The 16,426-nt window shown below is 37.2% G+C and overlaps 1 protein-coding gene across 1 annotated transcript in view; it reads left to right on the top strand.

Moving 5' to 3' along the window:
• raver2 (ribonucleoprotein, PTB-binding 2) overlaps positions 1 to 16,426 on the top strand; it is a 249,941-nt gene that overhangs the window by 208,987 nt on the left and 24,528 nt on the right. The window contains 2 exon segments of the mRNA XM_055164999.1: positions 807 to 918; positions 14,872 to 15,071. Of these exon segments, the coding sequence (XP_055020974.1) occupies positions 807 to 918; positions 14,872 to 15,071 (312 nt within the window).

Genomic DNA, 16,426 nt, shown 5'->3' with positions numbered 1-16,426 from the left:
AGACTGATTTTATCGCAATTTATATAAAAAATGGGGGTAGTCCTTGGCGGAGGTCTGCGCTCTCTGAGTGCTTTTCTAGTTTAGTCCTGTTTTAGTCCTGGTTTAGTCTTGGTTTAGTCCTGTTATAGTCCTGTTTTAGTCCTGTTTTAGTCCTGGTTTAGTCTTGGTTTAGTCCTTGTTTAATCCTGGTTTAGTCCTGTTTTAGTCCTGTTATAGTCCTGTTTTAGTCCTGGTTTAGTCTTGGTTTAGTCCTTGTTTAATCCTGGTTTAATCCTGGTTTAATCCTGGTTCAGTTCTGGTTTAGTCCCGTTTTAGTCCTGGTTTAGACCTGTTTTAGTCCTGTTTTAGTCCTGGTTCAGTCCTGGTTCATGTGTTGTAGTCTATGATTTATGTTCTGTAGGTGATTATGAATGGTGTTAATGTTAATAACATGATTCAGCATCATTTTGAGTAAAAATGACCTGGCACCTTTATGTTTGTACTGAAAAGTGAAGGTTTTTTGGGGGGTGGATGATGACGTCACGAATCACATACCCTTACTTAAAAAATCCCCACTACACAACTGTTGGAGGATTTGTGTCTTAAACTTGTGTGAATGAAACAAAACACCACTCCAGGTCTGTTTTTGATAAGGAAACAAGATTATCATATAGATCAGAAAATAGTGTAATCTCCAATCATTTCCAATTTAAAGTCTTGCTAAATGATTCCAAGATCTATTTAAACACAGACAGAACCAACCAAAATAATGACATTTCTTGACCCATTATTTCCCGCTCATCATGCCTTCCTCTCTCTGTTTGCAGGTCTCCAGTCTTCTCGGGGACCCTTCCAAGCTGCTGATGCACAAAGCCCTGTCTCTGAGGCCTCCGGGGCTGCTGTCTCTGGGGAAGGGGCTGCTGGGAGATTCCCCTTCAGGTGAGACACAGGGGGGCTCAAGCTGCACAGTGGAAAGGTGTTTAAAAAGCATACATGTGGGAGATGAATATGAATGAGCTATTTTCGGACTACACCAGGTTTCAGTGGAAAAGATACGTGCGTGAAAAATCAACTACTTTTTGTGCTTTCAGATTATATATTCAATTTGTACAAAAAATAGAAAATTCTGTGCTGTCTGTAGGTTTGGGTCACCACATTATGGATTGCCTATAGTTAAAAATAATAAAAATGGTTGGTTTAAGTTTTAGGGATGGACACTGGTGGAATGAGGGTTAAAAAATAAATAAAAATCTTACAGAAATACCTACAAGACTAGATCCACTGTTTTCACAATTAAACCATGACTATTAACTAAATACATGCTTTTCTTTAACATTTTCTTAAACATAATCTTTCATTTTGTGCGATCATAAACAGTGGACTTTTGTGCCTTTGTTAACATTATTATTCGTCTGTATGACCATAAATGAAAAAAGCAAAAGCAAAACAAAACTGGCATCTTTAAACAATGAAGGTAAGAACTAAGGTCCCGTCCACACTAGTACATATTTGAATAGTTTTCGTTGTGGATGCAGTGTTCGTCCACACTAATCCAATGGAAAACAGCTCCAGAGACGGAACGATCTGGTGCCGCCGGCTCCCACGAATTCATTTGAGTACAGATCTGATCCAGCTCTGTGTGGACGCCTGAAAACGCTGATACGCTGATGTAGGTCTATGCGCCGCGAAGTAATTCACATCCAAAACGCTAAGAGGCTAGAATGTATTCATATATACGGTCTATGTGTACGACCTGCAGACGTATAATCTCTGAAGAGTATAACATGAACCATCTCCAACGCGATAGAAGCACAAAACAGACTCACCATTAGCAGAACACCCCTCTGTCACAGAAAAAAATAAATAAATAATCCACTGAGCGGTTTTAAGTTTCATTTCTGTAAAAAGTAAACAAATACGCAAAAAGCTGTGTGGAAAGGGAAGGCTTGTGGACACAGAAACGTGTGGATGCAGATCGTTTCTGATGTGGTGATACACAGATTTGTTTCAGTGTAAACGAGGTCTAAGAAAAAAGATGATTGTATTTCTGTTCGAGGAGTTAGTTTATGGAAAAGTGATGATGAATGATAATTTTAAAAAGTCTAAAACTGTAGAAGCCTTTAAAAAAGAATATAAAGCGTTATGTTTTGAAAGATATAGAGCTCTGGAATGAATTAATTATGAATTAAATTTAGTTTGTTTTAATTTATATTTCATCTCTTATCTATACAGTAAGTTGTAAGTGAAATTGTAAATGCAAACTTGCTGTTCATACGCTGCTTTCTTTGTTGGAATTCTTGTTATTGTTTAATAGGGTTTGGTACTTTTGCCTCAGCCTGGACCATTTTGGTCAAGATGCATGAGGTTGTGGTCTATGTTTTGTTTTTGTTTTGTTTTGTAGTGCAGGAAAATGACCCAATAAAAAGAGGGTGGAAAAAAGGAATAATAAGAAAAGTGAATTGGAAGACTGATGAGAATTCAGGTGGATTCTTTTTTCTGTTAAACTGTCCTATATTACACAAAATGGACTCTTGTGAGCGTTTAGCCACGGTATAATGTTATTACCTCCTCATAAACAGACCTGGAGGTTTGTTTCATTTCATTCTCCCATATTTAACACACAAATTGTGCATATTTTGGCTGTGTCCTTCTCTCTGTTCTCTCACTGTTCCACCTTGTGATGTCATGTGGTAATACAGCTTTAAAATTCCATACACCTTCACTCTAATCATTTGGGTAATTTCAGCCCTGGAATTGTAAATTAGCTTGAAAACTACCACTTCATAACATCACAAAGTAGAAGAGAGCACTTTGAGCTTTGGAGATGTAGACAGACTAATAATAAGGGCTATTAGTGTGAATGAAACAAAACACGACTCCAGGTACTTTAGTTTTTTTAGGAGGTAAAAACATTCCAACAAAAGCTCACAAGAGTCAGTTTCACACAATATAGGCCATTTAACTCAAACCATCATCACATGAAGTTGTAAACAAGAACCAAAATGCTTTAACGTCTTGGGTTCTTTTTAGAGACAATGCAGTAAAGTGGTGACATGTCGTATATCAGCTGTTGTTACTTCCTGTAGGCGTGGTCAGCCTGATGGACCTGCAGGTCACTCAGACTGACCACGCCTCCCGTCGCCCGGTGTCTCTGGAGGAGGGTGTCCCAGGTGTGTGAAAGGAGGAACGCTCTGTCATCACGATTAATGCTGTTCATGCCTCATTTCCTGATTTAAATGGCCTTATTGATCCAGCGTTTGAACTTGTTGTTTTCCGATCCAATGACCCGAGCCCCGTCCCAATCCATAATGTGGTTGTTTCTTTTACAGTGGTCTGATGCACTGTAGTCAAACCATACACAAAACTCCGTCAACCCCAAGGACAAAATCCCACAACAACAAAAAAGCAACGCCATATATACGAAATTCAGTGCAAATCATGCAATAAGTCATACATAGGGGAAATGGGCCGGGCATTTCACATCTGAAAAAAGGAACATCAGGGAGACTCATCAGAACACAAAAAGACAAAGCAGAACAGGAAAACCTAAAATCCGCCATATCAGACACTGTAAAAGAAACAACCACATTCTGGATTGGGACGGGGCTCGGGTCATTGGATCGGAAAACAACAAGTTCAAACGCTGGATCAATAAGGCCATTTAAATCAGAAAATGAGGCATGGACAGCATTAATCGTGATGACAGAGCGTTCCTCCTTTCACACACCTGGGACACCCTCCTCCAGAGACACCGGGCGACGGGAGGCGTGGTCAGTCTGAGTGACCTGCAGGTCCATCAGGCTGACCACGCCTACAGGAAGTAACAACAGCTGATATACGACACGTCACCACCAACACCGGTGACCAGTGTTGGGAAGGTGACTTTTAAAATGTATTCCCCTACAGATTACAGATTACATACCTCAAAATGTACTTTGTAACGTAATCCATTAAATTACTTAAAGTGAGTAACGTAATCTGAATACTTTGGTATTACTTGGTTTGCTGTAGAGAAGCAAAGACCAGGAAATCTTCACATGAGATATTTTATCTGCTAAAATACTATAAAAAAGGCCAGACTTTACTTAACCGTATTAAAAATATTATTGCTAGAAGAGGAGGAGACACGTCCACGCAGCATGAATTAGTCCTGTTAAATCCTGTTTTAGACCTGGTTTAGACCTGTTTTAGACCTGGTTTAGACCAGGTTTAGATCAAGTTTAGACCTTGTTTTAATCCTGGTTTTAGTCCTGGTTTATTCCTGTTTTAGTCCTGGTTTAGCCCAAAATGTGAAAACAGGAAAATACCGCCGTGTAATCCATTTATTGCAACAAAGTAACTGTAATCCAATTACCACTCACTGGAACAGTAACTGTAACTGAATACAAATACTCATAATAATAATAATAATAATAATAATAATAAATAATAATAATTTGTGCTCTGATTACTTGACTCCGGTACATGTAATCTGTTACTCCCCAACACTGCCGATGACAGTTGTGAAGGTGGCTTGTAGCAGCAGCCAGCACATTTCAACAAGGTAAATACACTTTACTGCATTGTCTTTAAAAAGAACCCAAGAAGTTAAAGTATATAAGAAGACGAAATGAACACCATTGGCTTAAGAACCAAAACGGACTCTATCCTCATTACTTTGTCTTCAAACATTTACTTTTACATAGCTTGGAGTTTTGTTACATTCTTCACATTGAACTTCCAAACACAGCTCCATAGAATATTTCTCAGAGCGTATAAAATTACCATCTCTACGTGATCTCTTTATTATTCCTACTACAAGGGTGGACTCGTACTCCAATAATACTATGCTCAGTACTAATTATTATAAAACATCTCTGTAGTGGCCGTTGACCTTTAGAGCGATAGAAGCCACACACTCTCTTTCACTTCATAAGCACGAGAGAATACGACACATTTACAATTCAAATGTCCACAAGCATTAGTCGTGTTTAAAATGCAAATGATATATGATCAACAAAACTCAGTCTGTTCGGTGAATGCATTTGGGTTCGTTCATATGTGTCCTAAAGCGCCCATAGCATGCAAATTTGACTCTTGTGAGCTCTACGACGTGTTTGAATGTTGTTTCCTCATCAAAAATATACCCAGAGTTGTATTTTGTTTCATTCATGTTTGAGTAATCCTTTGTTTTTAGTCTGTCTGCATCTCTGAAACTCCAAATGATGGTAGTTTTTAAGTTAACAGGTACGTTTTTTACCTTTTGTTCAGTAGATATTGGCAATTCCAGGTCTGAAATCATCTAAATAATTCTGTTTGATAGAAGAATTCTGCCTAAATACGCAAGGTTTTTGTGTGAATGAACCAAAACACAACTCCAGGTATGTTAACGATGAGAAAACATTATAACATAGATCAGAAAATAGAGTAATACGAGCCCTTTAATACGCTGCTTCTCAGAGTATAGTGGGGTTTTATCTTTAGACTTATTAGAACCTGATGGTTGTACTGTCCCGTGGAGTCATTTGTCACTGGAATATTGAATTTCACTTTAGTGCTGTTTATCATTGTGCATGCTTCGCTTTGGGTTTGGCTTCTCTGCATCACTGATTTCCATGTCTTCTGTACATTCTACTTTATACGTTAACATAACATGAATACAGTTTTAATTTGAACTTTGAACGTACAACTTCTGTGACAAAATATATGTGTAGTCGGCAAACCAGGGTCGTACGTTCATTGAATTTAAAATGCTCATATTATGCTATTTTTGATCTATATAATTGTTTCATTCAGCCATGTTTAGTCCACAAACCCTGCAGATTTAGGCTGAGTTCTTCTCTCAAACTTAAAACAATTGTGTGTCAAGTCATAATATAGGAAGTTGTCCACTGTGTTTTTAAACTTCAGACACCTTCACTAGATTATTTGGATGATTTCAAACCTGGAATTGCAAATCTCTATGGAAAAAAAGATAAAAGGAGCTGTTCACTTGAAAACTACAGCTTCAACTGAGCATTTGGAGCTTTGGAGATGTAGATTCACATGTTTCATTCACTCAAACATGTGAATGAAACAAAACACAACTCCATGTATGTTGTTGATAAGGTTACATTATAACATGGCCTTAATGTTTTTTTGTTTGTTTGTTTGTTTGTTTTTTTACCTTATTTTAACCAATTGAAGTAAATAAACCCAAACTAATGTATAGAAATGTGTTATTTGTTTTAATGGTTCAGATCTAGAATGTGATGATTTCATACTCCCAGATAAAGAGACAATTTTCTGTATCGATTACATTGTGATTCGCCATGAAATATCCAAAAGGTAAATTCACAAATGTTGAACCTGATCATTTATGTTTGCAACTAGACCAAAAAACTCACTTTATTACAACAGAAATCTGCATTTTAACCTCATTAACTTCCTTCATCTGAGTTAAAATGTGATGATGTCATACACCCAGAAAAGGTACAAGGGACAGTTTCCCTATTGATTACGTTGCGTTTTCATTTTTCATTAGAAACAGGTATATGTGCAAATGTTGAACCTGATTATTTTTTTATGTTAGTAACTAGACCAAAGAACTCACTGTATTACAACAAAAATGTGCATTTTAACCATGTTAATTTTAGCTCCTCCCATCATCCCAGATAAGGTGCAAGAGACATTTTCTCTGTTGCTTAAATTGTACTTGCCATGATATATTCTAAAAGTAAACTAGCAAATGTTGAACTTGATCATTTATATAAATGACTACACCCTAGAACTCACTGGATTACAAAACAAAACAAAAATCTGCATTTTTACCTTGTTAACTTGCCCTCATCTGTTTGAAATATCATTGGTCTACTGATGGTTTTCAGATGTAGCAGGTGATGATCTCATGAGGTGCAGGTGATCGTTTTCCCTATTGATTACATTGCATTTTCATTTTTCTTTAGAAATAGGTACATGTACAAATCTTCAACCTGATTATTTATGTGAGTAACTATAGACCCAAGAACTCACTGTATTACAAAAATCTGCATTTTAACCATATTACATTTAGCTGCCCTCATCTCTTTGAAATATTGTTGCTCTACTGATGGTTTTCACATTTAGAATGATGTCATACTCCCAGATAAAGTGCAAGGAACATTTTCCCTCTTGATTGCACTGCATTTTTCAAATACAGTAAGTACAAATGTTGAACCTGATTATGTACAGTATGTTAGTAACTAGATCCAAGAAGTCACTGTATTACAGCACAAATCTACATTTCAGCTACATTCATTTCAGCTGCCCCCATCTGTTTAAAATATTGTTGGTCTTTTCAGATTTAGAATGATCTCATTGTCCCAGATAAGGTGCAAGAGACAGTTTTCCCTATTGATTACACTGTATTTACAATTTTCATTAGAAATATGTAGTAGGTACATGCACAAATGTTGAACCTGATTATATATTTTTGTAACTACATCCAAGAACTCATTGTATTATGTAGCCAGCCCCCATCTGTTTGAAATATCCAAATATCCAAAAGGGAAACACAACACAAATGTTGAACCTGATTATTTCTGTGAATACACCCTAGAACTCACTGTATTACATCAAAAATCGGCATTTTAACCTTATTAACTTCCTCCATCTGTTTGAAACATCATTGATCTACTGATGGTTTTCAGATTTAGTAGGTGATGATGTCATACTCCCAGATAAGATGCAAGAGACCATATCATGTTTCCATGTTTCCATATTGATCACATTGTATTTAAAGTTTTCATTAGAAATAGGTACATGCACAAATGTTGAACCTGATTCTTTATGTTAGTAACTAGACCCAAGAACTCACTGTATTACAAAAACCTGAATATTAATTATATTACTTTTAGCTACCCCTTTATCTGTTTGAAATATTGTTGGTCTACGAATGTTTTTCGGATTTAGAATGATCTCACTGTCCCAAATAAAGTGCAAGAGACCGTTTTCTCTACTGATTACATTGCATTTAAAAATTTAATTAGAAATATCTTGTAGGTACGTGCACAAATGTTGAACCTCATTATATATATATATATATATATATATATATATATATATATATATATATATATATATATATATATATATATATATATATATATATATATATATATATATATGTTAGTAATTTTCAATTTTAATTTTCTGTATTGATTACACTAAAGTTCAACATGAGATATCCAAAAAGTAAACACAACACAAATGTTGAACCTGATTGTTTCTGTGAATACACCCTAGAACTCACTGTTTTACAACAGAAATCTGCATTTTAACCTTATTAACTTCCCCCATCTGTTTGAAACATCATTGGTCTGTCAGTGTTTTTCAGATTTAGAATGATGTCATACTCCCAGATAAGGTGCAAAGAGACAGTTTTCCCTATTGATTACATTGCTTTTTCATTTTTCAATAGAAATAGGTACATGCACAAATATTGAACCTGATTCTATATGTTAGTAACTAGACCCAAGAAGTCACTGTATTACAACAAAATCTACATTTCAGCTACATTCATTCCAGCTGCCCCCATCTGTTTGAAATGTCGTTGGTTTAGATGGTTTTCAGTTTTAGAATGTCATAGTCCCAGATAGAACTCACAGTTTTACAACAAAAATCTGCATTTCCCCCATCTGTTTGAAACATCATTAGTCTGTCAATGTTTTTCAGATTTAAAATGATGTCATACTCCCAGATAATTGCAAGAGACAGTTTTCCCTATTGATTGCATTGCATTTTAAAATTTTCATTAGAACTAGGTAGATGCACAAATGTTGAACCTGATTAACTAAGTAACTAGACCCAAGAGCTCACTGTATTACAAAACCTGCATAATTTAACCATATTACTTTTATTTACCCCCATCTGTTTGAAATATTGTTGTTCTACTGATGGTTTTCTGATTTAGAATGATGTCATTCTCCCAGATAAGGTCCAAGAGACAGTTTTCCCTATTGATTACATTGCATTTTTCAAATACAGTAAGTACAAATGTTGAACTTGATTATATATGTTAGTAACTAGATCCAAGAACTCACTGTATTACAAAAATCTGCATTTTTCCCATATAAATTTTAGTTACCCCAATCTGTTTGATCTGGTCTATAGATGTTTTTCTGATCTAGAATGTGACGATCTCATTCTCCCAGATAAGGTGCAAGAAACTGTTTCCCTATTGATTACATTGCATTTTTCATATACAGGGAGTACAAATGTTGAACCTGATTCTATATGTTAGTAACTAGACCCAAGAAGTCACTGTATTACAACAAAAATCTATATTTCAGCTACATTCATTTCAGCTGCCCCCATCTGTTTGAAATATCGTTGGTCTAGATCAGGGGTGGGCAAACTTTTTGGCTCGCGGGCCACATAGGGTCCTAAAGTTTGGCTGAAGGGCCGGACAGAAAATAAGACATAACGTGTTAAGAGCTCGACTTCATTACATCATATTCACGTTTATGTAGAACTTCAGACGCTTCGACATTTCTGTTAACGATTCAGACACATAAAAGTGAATAAATCTGTTCCACTGCACACGACAGGGAAATAAACATCATGAGCTCAACGTTCACAAATTTGAGTAAAATTAACTCAATGTCAAAGTCAAACAGTCACACACAGACACCTGTAAATGCAATAAAACTGGACACTATGAAGCTGCACATATTGACATTTACATCTCAGAATCTTCAAGTTTTCTAAGTTTTATTTTTACCAACTTAAAATAGAAGCAGTGCAGTCTTATATCTTGAACAACACTACTTCACTCATGGTCCGAATAACTCCTGTAAGAATACTTTCCCATAAAGCATTGCGGCCAATATAATACGCTGCACCTCAACGTATATGTAGTGCGCCATCTACTGGGAAACGATGGAAATGCATGGCAAATAAAATATCAACAAGGTTTATTTTTTGTAATTTCTTCCAGTTCGGCGGGCCGGATTAAAAGGTTTAAAGGGCCGTATACGGCCCCCGGGCCGTAGTTTGCCCACCCCTGGTCTAGATGGTTTTCAGTTTTAGAATGTCATACTCCCAGATAGAACTCACTGTTTTACAACAAAAATCTGCATTTTAACCTTATTAACTTCCCCCATCTGTTTGAAACATCATTGGTCTGTCAGTGTTTTTCAGATTTAGAATGATGTCATGCTCCCAGATAAGGTCCAAGAGACAGTTTTCCCTACTGATCGCATTGCATTTTCATTTTTCAATAGAAATAGGTGTTGAAGCTGATTAAATATGTTACTAGATCTAAGAATTCACTGTATTATAAAAATCTGCATTTTTCCCATATTAATTTTAGCTACCCCCATCTGTTTGATCTGGTCTATAGATGTTTTTCTGATTCAGAATGTGACGATCTCATTCTCCCAGATAAGGTGCAAGAAACCGTTTCCCTATTGATTACACTGCATTTTTCAAATACAGTGAGTACAAATGTTGAACCTGATTCTATATGTTAGTAACGAGACCAAAGAACTCTGTATCACAACAAAAATCTATATTTCAGCTACATTCATTCCAGCTGCCTCATCTGTTTGAAATATGGTTGGTCTATAAGATGTTGTGGCGTCATCTGAAACCCAGCAGTGGATAAAAAAGTTCCACCTCTCAGTACAAAATGCATACATCACCATCAAACGCTTGTTATCTGCATATAGTTCAGATTAAGCCCTGATTCTCGTGTCCCGTGGAGTCATTTGTCACTACAGTATTGGATTCCACATAAGTGCTGTTTATCAGTGTGCATGCTCGCTTCTGGTTCAGCATTTCTCACTCTCTTGTACGTTCTGCTTTATACGTCTGAATGCGCAAATTCGTGTATATTAAAGCCTCCAGTGGGTGAAATTTTGAGAGATTGAAGAAAATAAATAAACACAACGATGACTGATGGTGCGTTTGTGAGATATTGCGGAGCTGTTAGCCTCCAGTTAGCGGCACTTAGCATAATGACTCCTGTCTCAAATTGCTGGTGTTCGGATGACATCATATCACTCTATAACAGTAATGTTTAATGCAAATGGTTGAAGCTGAAATTTTGGTTGCAATTCAGCAAGTTCTAGTGTATAGTTACTTATAGAAATGATTACCTTTTTGATATTTCTTATGAAAGTATAAAGACATCATGCTGGGGGTGTTCTATATGCAGTGTTGGGGAGTAACAGATTACATGTACCGGAGTTATGTAATCAGAGTACAAATTATGAGTAACTGTATTCAGTTACAGTTACAGTTTGAATGAGAGGTAATTGGATTACAGTTGCTTTGTTGAAATAAATGGGTTACACCGCAGTATTTTCCTGTTTTCACATTTGGAGCTATATCCCTTTTTTTTTTGTTTCTCAGTAATTCCGCTCATTGCCGGACACTAAACCAGGTCTAAACCAGGTCTAAACCAAGTCTAAACCAGGTCTAAACCAGGTCTAAAACCAAGTCTAAACCAGGTCTAAACCAGGTCTAAAACCAGGTCTAAACCAGGTAAACCAGGTCTAAACCAGGTCTAAACCAGATCTAAACCAGGACTAAACCAGGTGTAAACCAGATCTAAACCAGGTCTAAACCAGGTCTAAACCAAGACAAAACCAGGTCTAAACCAGGTCTAAATCAGATCTAAACCAGGTCTAAACTAGGATTAAACCAGGTCTAAACCAGGTCTAAAACCAGGTCTAAACCAGGACTAAACCAGGACTAAACCAGGTCTAAACCAGGTCTAAACCAGGACTAAACCAGGTCTAAACCAGGTCTAAACCAGGTCTAAACTAGGTCTAAAACAGGACAAAACCAGGACTAAACCAGGTCTAAACCAGGTCTAAACCAGGTCTAAACCAGGTTCTAAACCCAGGTCTAAACTAGGTCTAAAACAGGACAAAACCAGGTCTAAACCAGGTCTAAACCAGGTCTAAACCAGGTCTAAACCAGGTCTAAACCAGGTCTAAAACCAGGTCTAAACCAGGACTAAACCAGGACTAAACCAGGTCTAAACCAGGTCTAAACCAGGACTAAACCAGGTCTAAACCAGATCTAAACCAGGTCTAAACCAGGTCTAAACCAGGTTTAAACCAAGGACAAAACCAGGACTAAACCAGGTCTAAACCAGGTCTAAACCAGGTCTAAACTAGGATTAAACCAGGTCTAAACCAGGTCTAAACCAGGTCTAAACTAGGTCTAAAACAGGACAAAACCAGGATTAAACCAGGTCTAAACCAGGTCTAAACCAGGTCTAAACCAGGTCTAAAGCAGGACTAAAGCAGGACTAAAACCAGGTCTAAACCAGGTCTAAACCAGGTTCTAAACCAGGTCTAAAACCAAGTCTAAACCAGGTCTAAAACCAGGTCTAAACCAGGTCTAAACCAGGTCTAAACCAGGACTAAAGCAGGACTAAAACCAGGTCTAAACCAGGTCTAAACCAGGTCTAAACCAGGTCTAAAACCAGGACTAAAGCAGGACTAAAACCAGGTCTAAACCAGGACTAAACCAGGACTAAACCAGGAAGAAACGAGGACTAAACCAGGTCTAAAACAGGATTTAACAGGACTCAACCATGCAGCGTGGACCGTGTCTCCTCCTCTTCTATCAATAATATTTTTAAAGACTCTGCCTTTTCACTTTCTTTTAGCAAACAAAAAATCTTATGTGAAGATTTCCTGGTCTTTGCTTCTCTACAACAAATCAAGTAATCCAAAGTATTCAGATTACGTTACTCACCTTAGGTAACTTAATGGATTCCGTTACAAACTACATTTTGGGGTATGTAATCTGTAATCTGTAGGGGAATACATTTTAAAAGTCACCTTCCCAACACTGTCTATATGCATGTGTATGGCTGAATGTTCATCAGGTGCCATGGTGACATAATGCACACAATAGCAAACGCGGTGCTCTGTGTAGCTTTTTGGCTGGGCGTCCGTCACCTGCTTCTTTCTATGGATATGTCATTGCTCTGTCTGAAATATTCCACACTATGACTTTAAACAGCTTTACCTTATGTTTATTCTATTACAGGTGCTTTTATAGCTCAAAAGTACCTAAAAAAAAACAGGCATTCTGACTAAGAGAGAGGGTCTTCTCCCCACAGATGTGACCTGTAGCTTGGTCTGGTTTGGTCTCCATGGAGATAGAAAGATTTAAGACCATTCTGTGAAACAGTTTAGACCAATAACATTTCACTGTTTGAGCGTGGCCATATCAGCTTGTCAAACCCTGATCCCGCCAGATCTCAGAAACTCAGCAAGGTCAGGGCTGGGTAGTACTTGGATGGGAGACCGATGGGATTTCCAGGTGCCACAGTCAGGAGCTAGTGGCAAAAAAAAACAAAAAAACTGTTGTTGTGTCCTTAGGCAAGGCACTTCACCCACAATGCCTAAGAAAGTGGAGTGTGTATGACTGAGTGTGGAGTGAATGAACAATGAACTGTAAAGTGCTTTGGGTGTTTTGAAAGGCATTATGTAAATGCAATGATTAATTAATGAATTAATTCAGATGGAGAAAAACATTTGAAGCATTCACCAGAAAAATGGCACAATGCTCTTTTAAAGGATTTAATGACAAAGATGAACCTACAGATTAAAGCAATTAAAGATGCACTGCGTAACTTTTTCTAGTGAAGCGTATACCACCTGCTTGTCTCCATGAAGAAGTTTTTGCTTTTTATTTGTACTTTTATGCAGTGTTGAGGTAACAGATTACATGTACCGGAGGTACATAATCAGAGTACAAATTATGAGTAACTGTATTCAGTTACAGTTACTGTTTCACTGAGTGGTAATTGGATTACAGTTACTTTGTTGAAATAAATGGATTACACAGCAGTATTTTCCTGGTTTCCTGTTTTCACATTTTGGGCAGGTTTTTTTTTTTTTTTTCGTAATTCCACTCATTGCCGGAAATTAAACAGGTCTAAACTAGATCTAAACCAGGTCTAAAATAGGTCTAAAACCAGGACTAAACCAGGACTAAAACAGGACTAAACCAGGACTAAACCAGGACTAAACCAGGACTAAACCAGGACTGAACCAGGACTAAAACAAGATTTAACAAGATTTAACAGGATTTAACAGGACTAAACCAGGACTAAATCATGCTGCGCGGATGTGTCTCCTCCTCTTCTATTAATAATATTTTTACTTTGGTTCAGTAAAGTCTGGTCTTTTTATTTTCTTTTAGCAGACAAAACATCTTATGTTACGATATCCTCGTCTTTGCTTCTCTACAGCAAACCAAGTAATCCAAAGTATTCAGATTACGTTACTCACTTTAAGTAATTTAATGGATTACGTTACAAGATACTTTTTGATGTGTGTAATCTGTAATCTGTAGGGGAATACATTTTAAAAGTCACCTTCCCAACACTGCTTATACGTATAGTATATAAGTATATAAGTCTCTGCTAATTTTGTTATTTTAATTATTTTAAGATTTGAATCTTAGTATAATTTATTTGTATATCATAATGAGTGAGCTATTATGTCTCTTATGGGTCAGTAAATTTGTTTACTAGGGATGTAACAATACTTAAAATATCGAGATATTGTATCGTCAAAAGTCTCTTGATAACATCATGTGCCGTCACAATACATCAGAACTCAAGTGTCGTTGCTTAAATTCATTGTTGTGATGCAGCAATAACTAAAAGAAACAAAGGAAACTACATAGACCATGATCCTTTGCTCTGTTTTAGTACAATTTATATATAGCTTAACTTTTTGGTTCATTACAGTTACTCTTACTTCTCTAATTGTTACATATATTACAGCTTTAACTCAAATGACTGCAAAATATGAAGCAAATATCTGAATTTGAAAAGGTAAAGGGTAGTATAACCTTAACACCTCCTTACTTGACCTCGTAATTGCGTGATTTCTCTAACTGTCCCATCCTCCTCCACAGAACTGGGTCAAGAGGCTGCCCCAGTGTCCAGCCACAACAGCCCAGCGGGAGTCATGCCTTACCTGCAGACCAGAGCCTCCACGGGGGATCCAAACTGCACCAACCTCCCCCTCTCCACCACCCCCACTGTGTCCACCACCACATCCTCCTCTTCCTCATCGGGCTGCACCGAGCGACAGCCAGCGCCTCCCGGGACCATGGTAAGGGCATATAGTAGTTCCTAGTGACAGGTTTTCTATAGTTGTTATTGACCGTTGAGCTCGATGCAGTAAATATATTGTCTTTTTGATTTTTATCCCCCAAAATACTGAGAGACTGAAGTTGAATTTTCCCCACGACATTTTGCTCTTTTGTGCAGCGACAGAACAGCCGGTGTTAAAAAGCCGGTGTAGAGCTGTCACTGGACATTTTTATGGCTCTCAGGTGTTGACTTGGGTTAAATTCAATGGCAGAAAAAGCAAACATTTTTATAGGGAAAGAAAATAATGTGTCAGGGAACAGCTGCACCCTGTCAAGTCTTTATGTTTTTTATTATGTGATGTAGGAGCAGGCTAATTATTGTATTTTACATATACTCCTACCTTATCAGATAGTTTGACAGTGTTTTAAACATTTTACATGACTTAGACTTAGACTTAGTTGTTGTACTGTTGTAGGGAGCATTATCTGTTACATAAAGCTGATCTGTTATGTTGAGTTGTTGTACAGTTGTAGGGAGTATTATCTGTTATGTGAAAGTGAGTTGTTGTACAGTTGTAGGGAGTATTATCTGTTATGTGAAAGTGAGTTGTTGTACAGTTGTAGGGAGTATTATCTGTTATGTGAAAGTGAGTTGTTGTACAGTTGTAGGGAGTATTATCTGTTATGTGAAAGTGAGTTGTTGTACAGTTGTAGGGAGTATTATCTGTTATGTGAAAGTGAGTTGTTGTACAGTTGTAGGGAGTATTATCTGTTACATAAAGCTGAGTTGTTGTACAGTTGTAGGGAGTATTATCTGTTACATAAAGCTGAGTTGTTGAACAGTTGTAGGGAGTATCATCTGTTATGTAAAAGTGAGTTGTTGTACTGTTGTAGGGAGCATTATCTGTTACATAAGGGTGAGTTGTTGTACAGTTGTAGGGAGTATTATCTGTTATGTAAAAGTGAGTTGTTGTACTGTTGTAGGGAGCATTATCTGTTACATAAGGGTGAGTTGTTGTAGAGCTGTAGGGAGTATTATCTGAATGTGAGCAGGAGTGTCCACTTACTCAGTTTAGTCTGATTATAAACATATGATTCCACGGGTTTCAGAATCATGAACAGTAATCGTTGTCAGAGCAATAGACAACTGAAAACTACACATTATACATTCTGAATGGTGAAAAGTCCTCAAAATGTCCCCTGTAACAATACACAACACCTCATGAATAACTGAAACCTTCGCGGACAACAACCTTATTTCCCCTGGACGTATTACCCACAATGCCATTCTCTGCTCACTTGTTTGAGCCGTCTGCCGCATTTGTCCCTGGTTTAAACACGGGGCATGTCTATTAACACACCATCATAATACGTT

This window comes from Boleophthalmus pectinirostris, unplaced genomic scaffold (genome assembly GCF_026225935.1).
Source record: "Boleophthalmus pectinirostris isolate CB_2022bp ecotype Guang Dong unplaced genomic scaffold, ASM2622593v1 HiC_scaffold_7, whole genome shotgun sequence".
Lineage (NCBI taxonomy): Eukaryota > Metazoa > Chordata > Actinopteri > Gobiiformes > Gobiidae > Boleophthalmus > Boleophthalmus pectinirostris.
The sequence above is the reverse complement of the archived record's forward strand: the minus strand, read 5'-3'. Positions and strand labels throughout refer to the sequence as shown.